Below are 16365 nucleotides of genomic sequence, written 5' to 3' on the forward strand. Positions count from 1 at the left end.
AAAAATTTCAATCCTCACACCAATAATTTTCTCTCACAAATAAGATGGAAAGAAAAATTGAGAACTTGGAGAGATTAGCAAAAAGAAAATTTTGAAGTTATGGAGGATTGAGAATAAGAGAATTGTTGTTTGATTTTGAATGAGAAGTTTAATTTAAATAGAGGGAAGAAAATGGTAAAAAAAAATCAAGTTTAATTTTAAACCATTAGATCTTAATCATTAGGAATAAAGAGTTGAGATAATTTTGAAAAAGAATTAAGTATAATATATATATATAATAATGATAAAATAAAATAAAATATATATATATATATATAAAAGTGATGTGACAAGTTATTTTAATTATATATATATATATAATAATATATGTGAGAAACGGTAACTTTTCAAATTTTTTTTTTATATATTTTTTTTAAAGTGACAGCATTTAATGTGAAGGGACATTTTTTTTCAATATATATATATATATATATATATACTTTAAAAAGAAGCTTGTCACTTGTCAGCTTACGAACTGTCCACGTCATCTTCTCGGGTATTTTTCCTTCCAATTTGTTTCGATCGTAACTTCTCTGTTTGAGCTCCGATTTGGATGATCTAACAGTCGTTGGAATCGTTGTAACGAGCTCCACACTGTGGACACTTTAAAATACACAAAATGTCAATAAATAAAATTAAGTTTGTTATCATCAAAACATTAATTAATTAATTAATTTGAGATTAAGGCCAAAAAGCCAACAAAGAATGCAAGGGCAACTTATCAAAGGATAGTGAACAAGATGTTCACCAACCAAATCTGACGCAATATAGAAGTTTACGTGGACGACATGCTCTTCAAGAGCAAGCAGTCCAAGTCGCACCTGGCCGACGTTATCGAAACTTTCGAGGTCGTCTGGAAATACCAGATGAAGTTGAATCCTACCAAGTGCGTCTTTGAAGTCTCATCTGGCAAGTTCCAGGGGTTCATGGTGAATAATCGTGGCATAGAGGTTAACCAGAGAAGATAAGGGCCGTGCTCGAGATGTAAGCCCCAAGGACCCTTAAGCAGCTATAGTGCCTTAACGGGAGAATCGCTGCCCTGAACAGGTTTGTCTCCAAGTCCACGGATAAATGCATCCCTTTCTTCAAAACCCTAAGAAAGAAAGGACCTTTTGAGTGGACAGTCGAATGTGAAACAGCCTTTGAAGAACTCAAAAGGTACCTCTGTTCGGCATCATTGCTCGCGAAGCCTATGCCAGGAGATAAACTACACTTATGTTTGGTCGTGTCCGACAACGCAGTCAGATCGGCCCTAATTAAACAAGACGGAGTGCGGCAAAGTCCTATTTACTACACAAGTAAGGCCATGACCAAGGCCGAGACCAGGTACCCTCAAATGGAGAAACTGGCCCTCACCTTGGTCACCTCGACACGAAGACTGAGGCCGTGCTTCCAAGCCCACACTGTGACCGTGCTCACAAACTTGCCTTTGAAACAAGTTTTACACAAGTCAAAGACATCTGACCGCTTAATGAAATCGGCTGTAGAGCTGAGCAAGTATGATATCCAATTCGAACCTCAAACAGCTGTGAAGGGGCAAGTTGTCACAGACTTCATAGGTGAGCTAACTCTTTCTCCTACTCCAACGTCCGAGTTCGACCAGCTGTGGATGATGTACGTGTATGAGTCTTCAAATGAAAAAGGATGCGGCGCAGGCGTGCTCTTCCTCGCCCCGGATGACATACGTTTTGAGTACGCCCTTCGCTTCTACTTCCGTACCTCAAACAATGAGGCCGAGTACGAAGCCTTGTTGGCCGTGCTGCGCATGACAAGAGGACTTGGAGCCAGTCACCTTCAAATTTTTAGTGATTCTCAGCTGATAGTGAATCAGATCAAAGAAGAGTATAAGACAAAAGACTCTCGGATGGAGAAATACCTGGGAAAGGTCAGGTCACACCTCACCCATTTTCAAGCTTACGAAATCAGCAAGATTCCGAGGTCACAAAACTCCAATGTCGATGTCTTGGCCAAATTAGCATCTGCCTACAAGACCAACCTAGCGAGATCAGTCCTGGTGAAAATCTTGGATAACCCTTCCATTTTGGAGCTGGATATGATGGAAGTTGATTCCAAGCCTCTGTCATGGATGGATCCAATCAGGAACTTCTTAGAAGGCAATATCCCAATAAACCCGAAGGAAGCCAAAAAGATGAGAAGAAAAACAGCTCGGTACTTGCTCCGAGATGAAACAATGTACCAGCGTGGGTTCTCCTTACCCCTCCTTAAGTGCATTTCAAAAGAAGATGAAAGTTATGTTCTTAAGGAAGTGCATGAAGGGGTTTGTGGTAACCATTTGGGGGCCAGGTCATTATCGACGAAGGTCATTCGTCAGGGTTACTACTGGCCCACGGTTGATCAAGACGCAAAGGAATTCGTGAAAGCGTGCGATAACTGCCAACGGTTTGCGAATATCATCCATCAGCCTCCCGAGCTGCTGACTCCGATCTCAACACCATGGCCCTTTGCACAATGGGGAGTCGATCTAATCGGACCTTTCCCATTGGGCAAAGGGCAGACCAAGTATGTCGTGGTTGTTGTGGATTATTTACCACGTGGGCCGAGGCCGAGGCGCTCTCTACAATCACAGAAGCCAGGGTCACGACCTTCATTCGGACAAACATTGTCCACAGAAACGCAAAGTTCGACAATGCCATTATAACGGACAATGGCAAGCAGTTCGACAACGCAAAGTTCAAGGACTTCTGCCGTAAGCTCGAAATCAGTCACCCCTGCTCGTCCCCAGCTCACACCAAAGCCAACGGACAAGTAGAGGTAGTCAACAAGATCATTAAGCGCGGTCTTAAGCTACGGCTGGATGCAAGGAGAGGCAGGTGGGTCGAGGAGCTGCCTGAGGTGATCTGGTCATATCGGACTACGCCCCGATAGTCCACTGGCGAAACTCCCTTCACTATGGCCTTCGACTCCGAGGCCGTGGTGCCTGTAGAAATTCGGTTACTAACCGAGAAGATAGACTACTACGAGCATGCAAGGAACGAGGAAGAGCTACTCCTCAACCTCGACCTCCTTGATGAGAAAAGAGAAGCGGCCCAACTACGCCTGGCAGAGTACCAAAGACGAATGTCAAGGCATTACAACTCGAGAGTCTGGCCTCGGAGTTTCCAGATCGGAAACCTGGTCCTCCGTAAGGTGCAGAAGCATGTGGATACGCTAGAGCCGAGTTGGGAGGGGCTATTTGAAGTCAAAGGCATAGTACGACCTGAAACATACATGCTGGCCGATCTTGAAGGAAAGTTACTCCCGCATCCATGGAACGCAGAGCATCTGAAGCGATATTACCCTTGAAATGTGGAAATGGTCCAAAAGTAAACGGGACTTGTAAAGATTTTCAAGGGTTAGCCCCACTAAAGGGCTTCGTGTTGTTTAATTCCATGTCTCCTAAGGGTCTGAGTTCGACGTAAAATTAAATGGGGGCCGGCTGAGGATTAAAACTTGGAAAAATTAAAGCCTCTAGAACTTACGAGTTCGAACTAAGATGTGAACTAAAACTTAGAAAAATTTAACGCTTTATAAATTACAAGTTCAAGACACGATGAAGCGAACTTAGAAAGAACTAAAAAGGAAACAGTATATGCATACTTAAAAGTTTGGGCCGAGGCGTATAGACCTCGAGACCCAGTACAGATGATCAAAAAGTGAAAATATGATAAGAAAGTCGAAAGAGTTGGAGAAGCCACAACTACTTCCAAGGTGCGACCTGAACTCGCCTTGAGACCCTAGGATGTCGACCTCCTCAGAGTCTATCATCCTAACCTCTTGGGAGGAGTTCACGCCAGCAGCTGCAAGGGGGCCCCATCAGCCTCTTGGGAAGAAGACCCTGTGTCCTCCCCCTTGTTAAGCTTGGTGTCAGATTCGAGCTTCTTCAGGCATTGCTCCATAAAGTTCTTGGGAGTAGGAGTCCTGTTTGGACCCGAGGCCCACTTCTGGGCATACCTGAGTTTGATAGGTGCAAGGTTGATCTCGGGAGCTACCTCCTTGACCCCTTCATCAGGAACCAGAAGCCAGCATCGTTGAAGTCTTTAGCGAACTCGTCGAAGTCAGGGTGCTGGCGAAAGGCTTCTTCCAGAAGAATCCTGTTGCTGAGTTTGGACTTCGCCAGCTCAAGCTTGCCCTTCAGCTCTGCCGTCCTCGGAGTCACAGACTTTTAGCTTGCCTCCCAGGTCTTCTCGGAAGCGCTAAAGTTCATCATTCTCCTTCCTCAGCGGAAACTTCTTCTTTTCCAGGCCCTTGGCCACAGCGTGCGCACCTCTCAGATGCTCCATGTGCTAGTCAGCCTCCACCTTCACGCTCTACAGCTCGGCCTTATCGGCCTCTGAGGTAGATTTCCATGCTTGGGCTTTAGCTCGGGCCTCCTTGAGTTCCCTTTCCAAAGTCGTGGCAGTCTTGAGAGCGGTCGATGACACTTCGCATTCCTTCAAAGTCAAGAGGTCGCGCCCACCCACCTCGGCCTTCACCATAATAGCAGTCTGGCAAGCCGCAACGTGAGCCTATGGGCGTGTGAAAATAAAACCAAAGTGTTAGCATAAAAGGTAATTCTACAAAAGCAAAAGAATGCAGGTCAGGTCTCACCTTAGCATTATAGTCCAACAGTCGTTGGATGGCCGACCCGAGAGTGCTAACAAACTTAGAAGCCCTCCTCTAGCAACGGTCGAAGCAGTAGTTCGACATCTCCATGGCCTTTTCCTTTACCCCAGTGCTCGACGGCTCAACCTTAAATCTCATCTCGATGTCGGAGGTGCCACCTATTCTTGCAGCCGGGTCGTCGATTAGATCTCCAAAAGAGCTAGACCACGGGCCAACCTGAACTTCCTCTACAACGTCCTCGGAAGAGTTAGCCTTGCACTTCTTCTTCTTGGACTTTTTTGGGGAGGTCTTCCTCTGAACCTCCCTAAAGGGAGAGAAATCAAGGATCTCTCGATCCAGAGAGGCGTCAACCGCCTGCGCGCCTTGCAAAGTGGGGGCCTTGTACTCCACATTGACCATTTCGACCTCGGTAGGTGGGTCGGGCAGAGCTGAGCTCGGCGCCTCCTTCGATTTAGAAGACTGCCCCTGACGAGGACGTTTCCACCTTATGTCTTGAGAAAAACCACAAACCATCGCTAAAGCAAGAAAATGAACCAGCTTAGTTGACTAAAAAACATAAACAAACTATGAATTAAAGATTGAGCACGACTTACCTAATTCCGAGTTGGGTCTATGAGCTTTAGGAGGAACGAGCAGTGGGTTGTAGTCGAGTAGGCCTGAAGCCGCAATAAGCTTGTCGGTCAGGAAGTTGCTGATTTTCCTATCGCTCTTGAATTGGTCCTTGTAAAATTTCAGGATATTGAAAGTGGACGAGGAGAGCTAAGGGATAGGTCGGACAACAACTGTGAAAGATAGAAAAGTAAGCAATCCGAACATAAAAGAAAAAAAAAAGATGATGAAAGCGAACAGTCTATTCCTTACCTAAATTCCCAAACCTACAGGGGACGTTGTAAAAAGGTTGGTTGGACTTGTCCCTAGCCAACCACACTCCGGAGGCGAAGAACCATTTGTCGACCCATTTCTTTATGGAGGTCGACCCTTTGAGGATCCCTTCCGTGCTTTTCCTAGCTCACAAGTAGTATTGATCCGGTTTTCTAGAAATTCATTTAACCTCGAAACATACTAAAAGCTGGTCGACTCTAACGAGATCTAACTCTTCTACCTCTCGACACCTAAGCCAGAACAACACACCTAAACTAACAACTATACCCCACCCATTGAGGGCCACTGGAGCAGGGGCAACCCAATTCAGACAAAGAGCTCTTGCGCCAAAGGATGAATGGGCAGGCGGAAGCCATACTCGAACATCTTCAAGGACAAGGTCACGCATCTTTCCGGAGGATTGTCAGCTCGTTCCCCTTCCTTGGGAAGCCTAAGAATGATGTTATACAGAATGTTGTATCTCCTACAGAGGGAACCAAGATAGCTTTCGGGCATTTGAGAGGGACACTTTAAACCCTGGCCCGAGGTAGAAGTGTCGCTATCATCCCCGTTTTCATCAGGGAACCTAAAGTTATCTATTTCTTCTTCCAGCTCGGAGTCTAATCTATTCGCAAATTCCTCAACAAAGTCTGCCTTTTTAGGAGAAGGGCTCCGACTCTGACCTATCCTATCAGAAGAACTAGAAGAATTGGAAGAATTGGAAGAATTAGACATGACTCGAAAAGAGAAATTATGAAGCAAGAGAAAGAAAAAAAAAACAAACAAAGAGTACGAGACTGACCTAGATTGAATTCCAATCTGCTCAAGTCGGACTCCAAGATTTCAGAAAGCGTAAAAAGCGGAGATAAAGTCTTGGAGGTATTTATAATAACCCGAGATTTAATTCTCACCGCACACGTGTCCAAAATTCGACGACCCAGATCGGAAGAAGTTCGAACGTCAGGGATACTCAAGTGTGCGCCGTACGTCGGTTCTGTTTTCAAGCTTTTCCAATGACATTAATTATTATGATGGCGTCGGAAGTCACAACGTGGATTGGTTTTTTTTTACAAAGAGAACTTCTCTGCTAGATCGAGATTGAACCTGGCAAAGAGGGGGCCGATGTTTGGGGATGAAAAATCCTATTGCGACATGGAGGACAGAGATTCGTCGCTGACAGAAGATTCAAAGGAACAAACTTGTAGAGCTCCATATCGAAACCTTCCGAGATGGAAGTCTTGTCATTTCCTATTAAGGAATTAACCTGTCGTTTCCAAGAAAGTGTCCGTGTTCGATCTGCTCTAACCCGACACATCCGACCTCTAACCTGACCAAGGTAACCACCTCGGATCCTCTATCGGAACCTAAACCTATAAATAGAGAGCCTCATTTCACCATCAGGTATCGAATTTCTCCTCGAACTTAATATTGAGTCTGAGTTGCTTACTGACTTGAGCGTCAGAGATTTTGCCCTCTTGTGCTGGTCTTCGCTTAGCGTTTCGGGTTGGAGCAAGGACTGGGTTCGAGCTAGATTGACGTAGTGCAATTTCTTGCATAAACAAAACGCAACTTGAACCTTTCATTTAAACCTCTTAGTTTAGGGGCCGATCTACAATGGACTTAGGAGGTTGTGTGTCTCTCAACTGTGAAACTGTAGGAATAAGCAGAAAATAACTGAGAAATTTAAAGAAAGTAATAAAATAAAGAAACACAAGAATTATCGTGGAAAACTCCAAACTGCAGAAAAAACCATGGCCAAAATCCACTATGTGAAAAATTATTACAATCACACATATTTTTTTTCTCCAATCCCAATTACACAAAATACTCTTTCAAAGCAAATACCACTCAGTTAACCAGAGCAGATATATCATTAAAACTCAAACCCATGAGCTCCTTTTATAGTAGTTGGAACACACCTCCTCCTTATACTTTTCCGATGTGGGACAACTTCAAGCACATGGAGACCATCATTGTATTCTTCCAGGGACAACTTCCATTCCAATATTTTGCCAAAACCCAACACTATATATAGATTAATGGAAAATTACGGTGGGCAACAAAAATCTTTTATGTGTCTCAAAGTATGTCACTTGTTTTTCAAAATTTTCAAATATAGTACAAATTTTTACTTATATGAGTAAGAAAGTAAAAAAGAAAAAAAAGTATATTAGATACTTATATCAGTAGTATATCATATATATATCACATACATATTGCAAGTATATCAGATACTCATATTAGTAGTATATCAGATGTATGTCACATACATATATAAATAGTTAGATATATTACAAATATATTATGGATATATTAGAGATATATATCATTTGAGTAAAGTTGTTATTTTAAAATTGGACATTTCGTTTTTTGTTGAAGTGATATATATATATATATATTTTTTTTTTAAAAACTAAATGTGGTTTCTATTTTGCTAATCTTACTGAATATTTTTGCCATATTTGCAACTAGTTCTAAATTAATTCCTTCAAAAATTTCCTTTGGCACGGTAAAATTAGTGCATAAGCCTCCCCTCGCCTACCCATGTTCGACTCTAGTTACATTCTTGTTTTTGTTAATCAATTTTCTTCATATAAATATGTCAATTTTTTAAAAAGGAAAAAAAAAAAGAAGATATTTAAAACCTCAATTTTCTAAAAGTAAAATTGCTCATGAAATCACCGCATGTATTTTGAACTTAAAATAAATTCTTTACGATTTATACATATTTGTCATCTCTTTAGTCTAATGTTGCCGGTAATTTCAAAGCATATCTTTCTTTTCAATTTATATGTTGTCAGGTAGTATTTTATTTTTTTTATAAATTATTGTACCAAATGTTATTTTTCCTTCCTTATAAATCATCAAATGTTTTAGATTCGACTTTTTTTTTAATATAATTTATAATTTAAATTTTGCAAAGTCTAAAGTCAACAATTTATAAATTCATTGTCTAGGGTACATTGTTTCTTTTGCTTTATAATTGTCTAGGGTACATTGTTTCTTTTGCTTTGTCATATGTACTACGAATTTGAAGTTATTTTGAATGTAATAGTTAGTATACCAAAACCCACTAGAAAAAATATATATTTTGGATCCACCAGTATCTTAGCTTATCTAAACCTACGTCTGCAAAACTCAAATATTCGTACTCCAAAATTTTTTTCAAATCTCCCTAATGGTATGATATTGTTCGATATCATAAGTAAAGCGCACACGACTTTACTTTTGGTTTCACCCAAAAGACCTCATACCAATGGAGATAATTGTCCAGCACTTCAACATAGATCACTTGCTACACAGACCATCTTGTGGGAACACCAAGAGTCGTTCTATCGCACCTTACTCCCCTCGAACAAGCTACACCACTCTTCCTATCAGTCTACCCGACTGTGATAGGCTTCCTATCAATCCCACACAGTTAGATTTTTTTGTTGGGACAACGGTACCCCAAATACCCCACGTATCTTCACAATAGTACGATATTGTTCGCTTTTGGCATAGCCTTCATTGCTTTACTTTTGGTTTCATCCAAAATGCCTTATACCAATAGAGATAATGGTCCTTTCTTATATACCATAAATCACCCCCTTCACTAATGTGGGACGTTGTTTGCATACCTTGCAACTCCAACATCACCAACTATGGCTATGTTCAGTCTTCTGCTACTTGCGAGTTCTACTATAATGTGATTGATACAATGGGCAATTATAATATCTCTCAACTCTAGAAGCCTCATCAAAAGCTACATAGTTTCTAGGAACTATAACAGTAGAATCCTAGGATTACACAAGAATGAAAAACCTCACAATACTCACGAGAACTAGTTGCCAACGTCGCTCTTCAATCCCGGGATCTGGACCTTCTTCGGCCAAATCACTTTGCTGCCACGCCTTTGTTTTGTGCAACAACACAAATTACAACCGCTTTTTTGATTTAATTTTGCCACTCAATTATGCACCAACATAATTAAATTGACATAAAACTGAAAAACATAATTTATAATAATATCACCGCAGCATTGAGACGTTGCTCGTAGCATCTCAACGCCACAACCAAAACAGTGTCGATATGCCACGTGTGTGCCTCCGCATTGACACGCTATAATCAGTGTCTAAAAGTTGTCCCTCGGGTCAACTGGCTTCTGGAGCATCTCTTTTGATTCCTTAATTCAATTCCTCCATTATTTTGGCTCTACCAATTCCAATAAATTATTCATCTTAGGTTTTGATATCAGAAAAATAATAATTAAAATCTCTTCTACGTTGATAATGTTTCCATCCCATCCATCAAAAATTATATTTGAGCACCATAAGTACTGCCAGTGGTCATTTATCCTTTATAATAATCATGCATTGAAGTGAAGGTTTGGTTGTTTAATCTAAAGATTAAATTTGAAGAGTTAATTATTCTAGGTTCAAGTGGTAGAATTTCTTAGTCTAGAGTTACCAAGTCTGTGTTGTATTTAAGTGTACAATTATTAAATCTGGAGTTCTATAAGTTGGATTTATGTTATTTATTTTTTATTTTTTTAATGTTACCCTTAGAGTTTGTATCTCAATTTTAATAATATTAAAATTTTAAGTTATATTATTATGAATATTTTTTAAAATTAAATGGATTAATGTAATTGTTTATTTCCTTTATTTTTGGCATAATCTTAATTTTATTTAAGTAATGATGAAATTACTTTATTTTTTTATACTTTTGTTACTTTAATTTGACTACCTTGAAAATAAAATACGATTAATTCTTTTAAATCAATATTAAAAATAAAATAATATTATTTTATTGACTAAGCTCAAAACACCTCTATTTGTTATTTTTATCGTATCTAATTTAAAAATTAAACATCTTTTTTAATATAGAATTTATTGTAAGTTCAAAATACTATACAATTTATTTTATTATTTTGAACTAACTAATTTGAAAAATAAATAAATAATTTTATTTTAATATTTGTTCATTTGAAATTAAGTATATTAATCTTTATAAATTCAAAGTAAACTATTATTCTTATTTTAAAGTCACTATATTTTTTTAAATTATAATTATTTAAAAGAGAATATCTTCCAAAAAAAAGTGTTTAAAAGAGAATAATAATTAAAATAATAATATTTTTCACTAAAAAACTATTATTCAAGAACTTAATTAATTTGGTTTCATCAAAAGTTGAAAATCTTCTAATTAACATTTTAAAATTTATTTTATATCAATACATAACTGCATATAAATATCTTCGGAAAAAAAAGAATGTATACATATATTTTTTTAAAAAAGACTACCATAAGATTGAATTATAATTTATATAATCTAAAATTTTCAATAATATTTGAAAATTATATATATGTATATTAATATTTTAAAAATTTATAATGGTGAGTATTGGAGGGAGAATGAAACGGAAGCAATTTAATTGTTTAAAAAAAGTTGAATAATTGGAAATTAGAAGAAGAATGCTTTTTGTTATAGGGAACAAAACGATCCAAACGAGGTGAGAGGTCGGACCGTTAAAGAAGAAATGGGCCCGAGATCATCAACCTCAGCCGACCCAGCATCCTGACACTGATCTAATGCCATGACGCCAAGCACAGCGCCTCGGTGCTGAGTAGTGCTCGGCGCCGACCAGGCGCCTCGGTGTCGAGACCTCCTCGGAGTCGAGCAGTTCTCGGCCCCCGGCCCAGAACTATAATGGTCCACCCGACCGTTTCACATATTCTCGTTTTGCAATTACGACCGTTTCGCAGTTATGCCAGTAACGGGTCTGAAGATCGAGATTCAACGAGAATTCCTAGACGACTGATATAAAAGGGAGGGGGACTGGAACTGGGGGTAGGCTCTGAAAATCCAAGATCTATATTTTACTTCTTCGATTATTCTGACTTAAGCATCAGAGCCCATGTGGCGGAAGTCGCAACGAAGCTGAATATGAAGCCCTACTAGCAGGATTAAAAATGACCAGGTACATTGGGGTCAGGAACATACTGATACTCAGTGATTCGCAACTGATAGTGAGTCAAGTGAAAGAAGAGTTTCAGGTTAGAGAACCACGAATTGCAAAATACCTTTCTCTAGTAAAAGAACAGCTCGGTCAGTTCTCAAATTTGAGTTTTGACAAATCCCTTGTACCGAAAACGTCAACGCAGACGCGTTAGCTCGACTAGCTAGAGCTTATGAAACCAATCGAGGAAGAACTGTGTCGGTGGAAATTTTACCCGAGCCGAGCATAGAAGCTCAGGAAACAATGGATATCGACGAACAAGGGCAATTGGAAGAAAACTAGATAAGCCATTTGATCAAGTATTTTAAGGATGAGATCCTGCCAAATGAAAGTATAGAGGGCCAACAGCTACAACGACAAGCCGCTAGATATGTACTTAAAGATGAAAGTCTGTACAAAAGAGGCTACTCGTTGCCACTTTTAAAATGCTTAACACCCGAAGAAGCTGACTATGTCATGAGAGAAATACATTAGGGTGTTTGTGGGAACCATTCCGGAGCACGATCCCTAAGCCACAAAATAGTTTGACAAGGATATTATTGGCCGACCATGCTAAAAGACATGACGCAATTAACCAAAAAATGTGATAAATGTTAGTGTTTCGCAATAGTACCTAGGCAACCACCGGAGTCTTTAACAAGCATAATGAGTCCTTAGCCCTTTGCCCAATGGGGAATAGACCTTATAGGACCCCTCCCGCTAGGACAGGGCCGGACCAAATTTGCAGTGGTGGCGGTCAATTATTTCACCAAGTGGGCTGAAGCCAAAGCCCTAGCTACAATTATTGAGAAAACGATCACCGACTTTATCTGGAAGAATATAATTTGCTGCTTTGGAATACCTTGCACCATTATTAGTGATAATGGAAAGCAGTTCGACAATACTGCCTTTCGAGAATTTTGTAAGGAGCTGGGCATTAAGCACATCCGTTTTTCGTCAGCGCACCCGCAAGTTAATGGGTAGGTTGAGGCGGCCAACAAAATCATCAAAAGAACTCTAAAAACCAGACTGGAAAAACTCAAAGGATTATGGGCAAAAGAACTACCCAACGCATTATGGGCCTATAGAACAACACCCTGTACGTCGACAGGAGAGACACCATTCTCACTATCATTTGGCTTCGAGGCAGTAGTGCCGGTGGAGATTGGTCTCCCTTCCAAAACGGTGGAGCAGTTCAGACTACTTGACAACAATGAATCCTTGCAGTTCAACCTCGACTTGTTAGAGGAACATCGAGAAACAGCACGACTACGAACAACTGAGTACAAGAATCAGATAGCTCGATACTACAATTCGAAGGTTAAGAAACACGACTTTAACGAAGATGATCTAGTTTTAAGAAAGACCATGCCAAATACTAAAGATTTAACTAGTGGGACATTCAGACCAACATGGGAAGGCCCATACAAAGTCACTAAAGTAGTTCGAACAGACACCTACACCCTGGAAGACCAACCCGGGAAAGCCTTATTACACCCATGGAATGCTCAGCACCTCAAAAGATACTACCAATAGTTCGACACATTTACTTTACGCTTTGAACCCCCTTTTATCTTAGCTATTTTATTGTACTCTCCGACAAGACGATTTTCTTACTAAAAGTCTTCGACATCTGGCATAAGTACTTAAATTTTTATATTCGTTCTCAAGCAGGGGGCATCATTGTGTGAAAATATCTACGACTAGTCAAGAAACTCAGGATTGGGAAAAACCTAAAAGCAAGAAAAACAGGCAAAAAGCCGATAACAGCTCAGCATGGTCAAAACTAGAGCAGGGAAGTACTAGATAAAAAAACGAGTCAAACGAGTTGGAAATCCGACAATGTCGATATTAGCCCTGCTAAACTTAGATCCCAGGGCCAAAGGAGTAAAAACAGGCTCGGGAGACTTGATTGTGACCAACGAATATTAGAAAAACTTTCCATTCATGAAATAATGTAGACAAACTCAAGGTACAAAACCAGTATCAATAACCAAGGTGAATTATGTTGTGAAATGATCTCATGGTAACAACAAGTGACAGATACTCTCAAAACAAAAATCTTGACACAGTTGGTTTATAATAATTCAGGAAGCAGATTCTCATAGTTCCAAAATTTAATTAAATTAGACGTGAAATCTAGAAATATTCCTTTTGTGTTTGTAGTTATATTTTTTGTTTGAATATTTTTTTATTTTAAGGAATGGGTTAGTCGTCCAGTAACAAGTAACAGTAGTACATAGTATTTAATGAAAGAAAGAGAACAACGAATAAAATAATAATCAATATTCGTATTGCACGCATTATTGTTGTTATATTATTAGACTCAAATGATCGTTCTTCAACTAATTAGAAGAATGGTTTTAATATGGAAAGCAAAAATGTAGAACCTAGTTTCGAGTGATCTGATCGTGCGATACTAGTCTTTCGCCTTCTGTTTTGATAGTAGGGGGGCCATTGTTATAGGGAACAAAACGGTCCAAACGAGGCGAGAAGTCGGACTGTTAAAGAAGAAATGGGCCCGAGATCATCAACCTCAGCAGACCCAGCATCCCGACACTGATCTAGCGCCACGGTGCCTAATGCAGCGCCACGACACCAAGCACAGCGCCTCGACGCTAAGCAGTGCTCGGTGCTGAGACCTCCTTGGCCCTTGGCCAAGAACTATAATGGCCCACCTAACAGTTTCACAGATTCTCGTTTTGCAATTACGACCGTTTCGCAGTTACTCCAGTAATGGGTCTGAAGATCGAGATTCAACAAGAATTCCTAGAGGATTGAAATAAGAAGGAGGGGGACCAGACCTTGGGGGTAGGCTCTAAAAACCCGACATCTATATTTTACTTCTTCGATTATTCTAACTTAAGCATGGGAGCCCGTGTGGCGGAAGTCACACCGGTTTTGATCTTGGTTTGTTCGGTTTTGTAGGTGTTTGGTTCCTGATCATCAAGTTTGCTGCGTATTGGAGATAAGAATCGGATTGGTCGAAATTCACGCATCAACACTTTTAGTTATGAATGATAGTAATATATATATATGAGAAATTGTATAACCTACCAAAGTTTTAAAAAAAATAGTGGGACCCACAAAATTTAAGACGAAGTAGCCACATTGTATGGAGAGAGACGTATAAAAGATATATGATTTGATACAGTATCTACTTGAAGAAAGAGAAGGGAGATAGAATAAAATAAACCCACAAGTTAAATAGTAACCTAGGGGAGTTTGAATAATAAATTGGAGGGGGTTTGAATAGTAGATTTATTGTTCAAAAACCGAGTTTTTTAGTCCTTCACTCACTTCTCGTGTTTTTTCTAATTGCTATCTGAGATGCATAAGACATTAAAGAGTGGGATATTGAATAGAGATTAGGATGAGCTTTGCTGAATCAAACTCGGTGCAAATTCTCATTGGTGAATCTAATCAAATGATTTTAAGATTAAAAAAAAAAACAAACCAACAAGACTCGGGTGGTTAATTAGTCAAAACAAAGAATAAAAGAAGAACAAAGAGTGGATTTTTTCTTACAACTCTGTCACTTGAACCGCCCCTAAAACAATTGTAAATTTAATCCCTAAAAGAATTGTAAATTTAATCATAAAATTTGATATTTGTATCTATTCGGTCCGTAAAATTTAAATGTTTTAATTAAAAATCGATAAAATTTATAACATCATTATTTTAACCTTCTAACAAATTTAATCACAATTGTGTAGCACATAATGAGTATTGTTGATATGACATACGCGGGCTCCATATGATGAGGCCAGGCAAGCAAAAGCATACTGTAGATGAAATACATTATAAATTTAACTTTTTTGGACGGGTTACTCCTATTTTGTTAAGATTAGCTTATTTTATTGTGCCATTATTTGTTAAATTGTCATTTTTTATTCTAATTAGTGTGTTACTTCCATATTTAAATGATATTGTAAGTGAAACTTATGAGAATCAAAATCAAATATTTGGGATTGTTCGACGTATTAGAGACGGTCAATGTTCGACGTATTAGAGATGGCCAATATTAGGAGATAAAGCTACGACATGTCACGTAGATCGAGAAATATGATTCACGATTGACACCAATCTACGAGCTCAGTGGACAACACTGGGAGTTCCACAGAAGGTGAAAGCGCCTTAGCTTGTCTAACCCGAGCTGGGAATCCACAGTATCGAGAAATAGTTAGAAACTACTCAACAAACTTAGTAGCAAACTAATGGTTGTCGTAAAGGAAAGATTCCTTCCTAACCTTTATAAATACACCATCATTTTCGCTCAAAGGGAGCCAATTCTGTTTGCAACCAACCTAGAGACTTGAGCTTTAAGCTGATTTGAGTGTCGGAATGTTCATTCTTGTGTACAGATCTTCTTGCTTAGCTCGCTCTACATAGCTACCCCAGTTAGCTCACCGCAGTTGTCGGACTATTAAGAATTCAACGTAAACAAAACACAATGATAAAAGAAATAGTATGAGTTGTACAAAATGTCCCTAACGTATATAATCGATTATAATTTTACCCTAAATGTTTTAAAAGTTTTAATTCAATGCTCAATCATATCATTTGCAAAAAAAGAACAAAACAAAAAAACTCCACCAGCATGTTCTATTAAAATAATTATTGAACCACTATAATTCAATGATAATTGACACCTACATTTTTTATTGAAGTTTGTGTTCAAACTCTGTTCCCCAATTTATTATAGTAAAAAAAATTGTTAGAAATTAAAAAGTTTTGAGATAAAACCTATGTTATAGGTGTATAGAATTGAAAAAAATTATTTTTAATTTCAATATTGTCTTATTGTGGTTTCTTTCACCATTTACCCTTAATGTTTTAAAAGTTTCAATCATGATAAAATTAATAGAGTAGTTTCTATTAAT

The 16365-nt window shown here is 38.9% G+C and overlaps 2 protein-coding genes across 2 annotated transcripts; both read left to right on the forward strand.

Moving 5' to 3' along the window:
* The first annotated feature begins 1345 nt into the window (after positions 1-1345).
* LOC111024288 (uncharacterized) lies at positions 1346-2925 on the forward strand. The gene is made up of 2 exons (XM_088126592.1): positions 1346-2559; positions 2670-2925. The coding sequence occupies exons 1-2, from the start codon at positions 1346-1348 to the stop codon at positions 2923-2925; spliced, it is 1470 nt and encodes a 489-aa protein (XP_087982718.1).
* Positions 2926-2949: 24 nt separating this feature from the next.
* On the forward strand, positions 2950-3342 carry LOC148209979 (uncharacterized). The gene has a single exon (XM_088126593.1). The coding sequence runs from the start codon at positions 2950-2952 to the stop codon at positions 3340-3342; it is 393 nt and encodes a 130-aa protein (XP_087982719.1).
* Positions 3343-16365: the final 13023 nt, after the last annotated feature.

The sequence above is a fragment of the Momordica charantia genome (genome assembly GCF_013281855.1).
Source record: "Momordica charantia cultivar OHB3-1 chromosome 7 unlocalized genomic scaffold, Mcharantia_2.0 BLBB01000007.1, whole genome shotgun sequence".
Classification (NCBI taxonomy): Eukaryota; Viridiplantae; Streptophyta; class Magnoliopsida; order Cucurbitales; family Cucurbitaceae; genus Momordica; species Momordica charantia.

Excerpts from the sequence above, each read along its gene's own strand:
- LOC111024288 (XM_088126592.1), top strand. The coding sequence starts at position 1,346 with ATGACCAAGGCCGAGACCAGGTACCCTCAAATGGAGAAACTGGCCCTC. Across the intron at positions 2,560-2,669 it reads TTGGGCAAAGGGCAGACCAA|AAACGCAAAGTTCGACAATG; the intron begins GTATGTCGTGGT and ends CATTGTCCACAG.
- LOC148209979 (XM_088126593.1), top strand. The coding sequence starts at position 2,950 with ATGGCCTTCGACTCCGAGGCCGTGGTGCCTGTAGAAATTCGGTTACTA.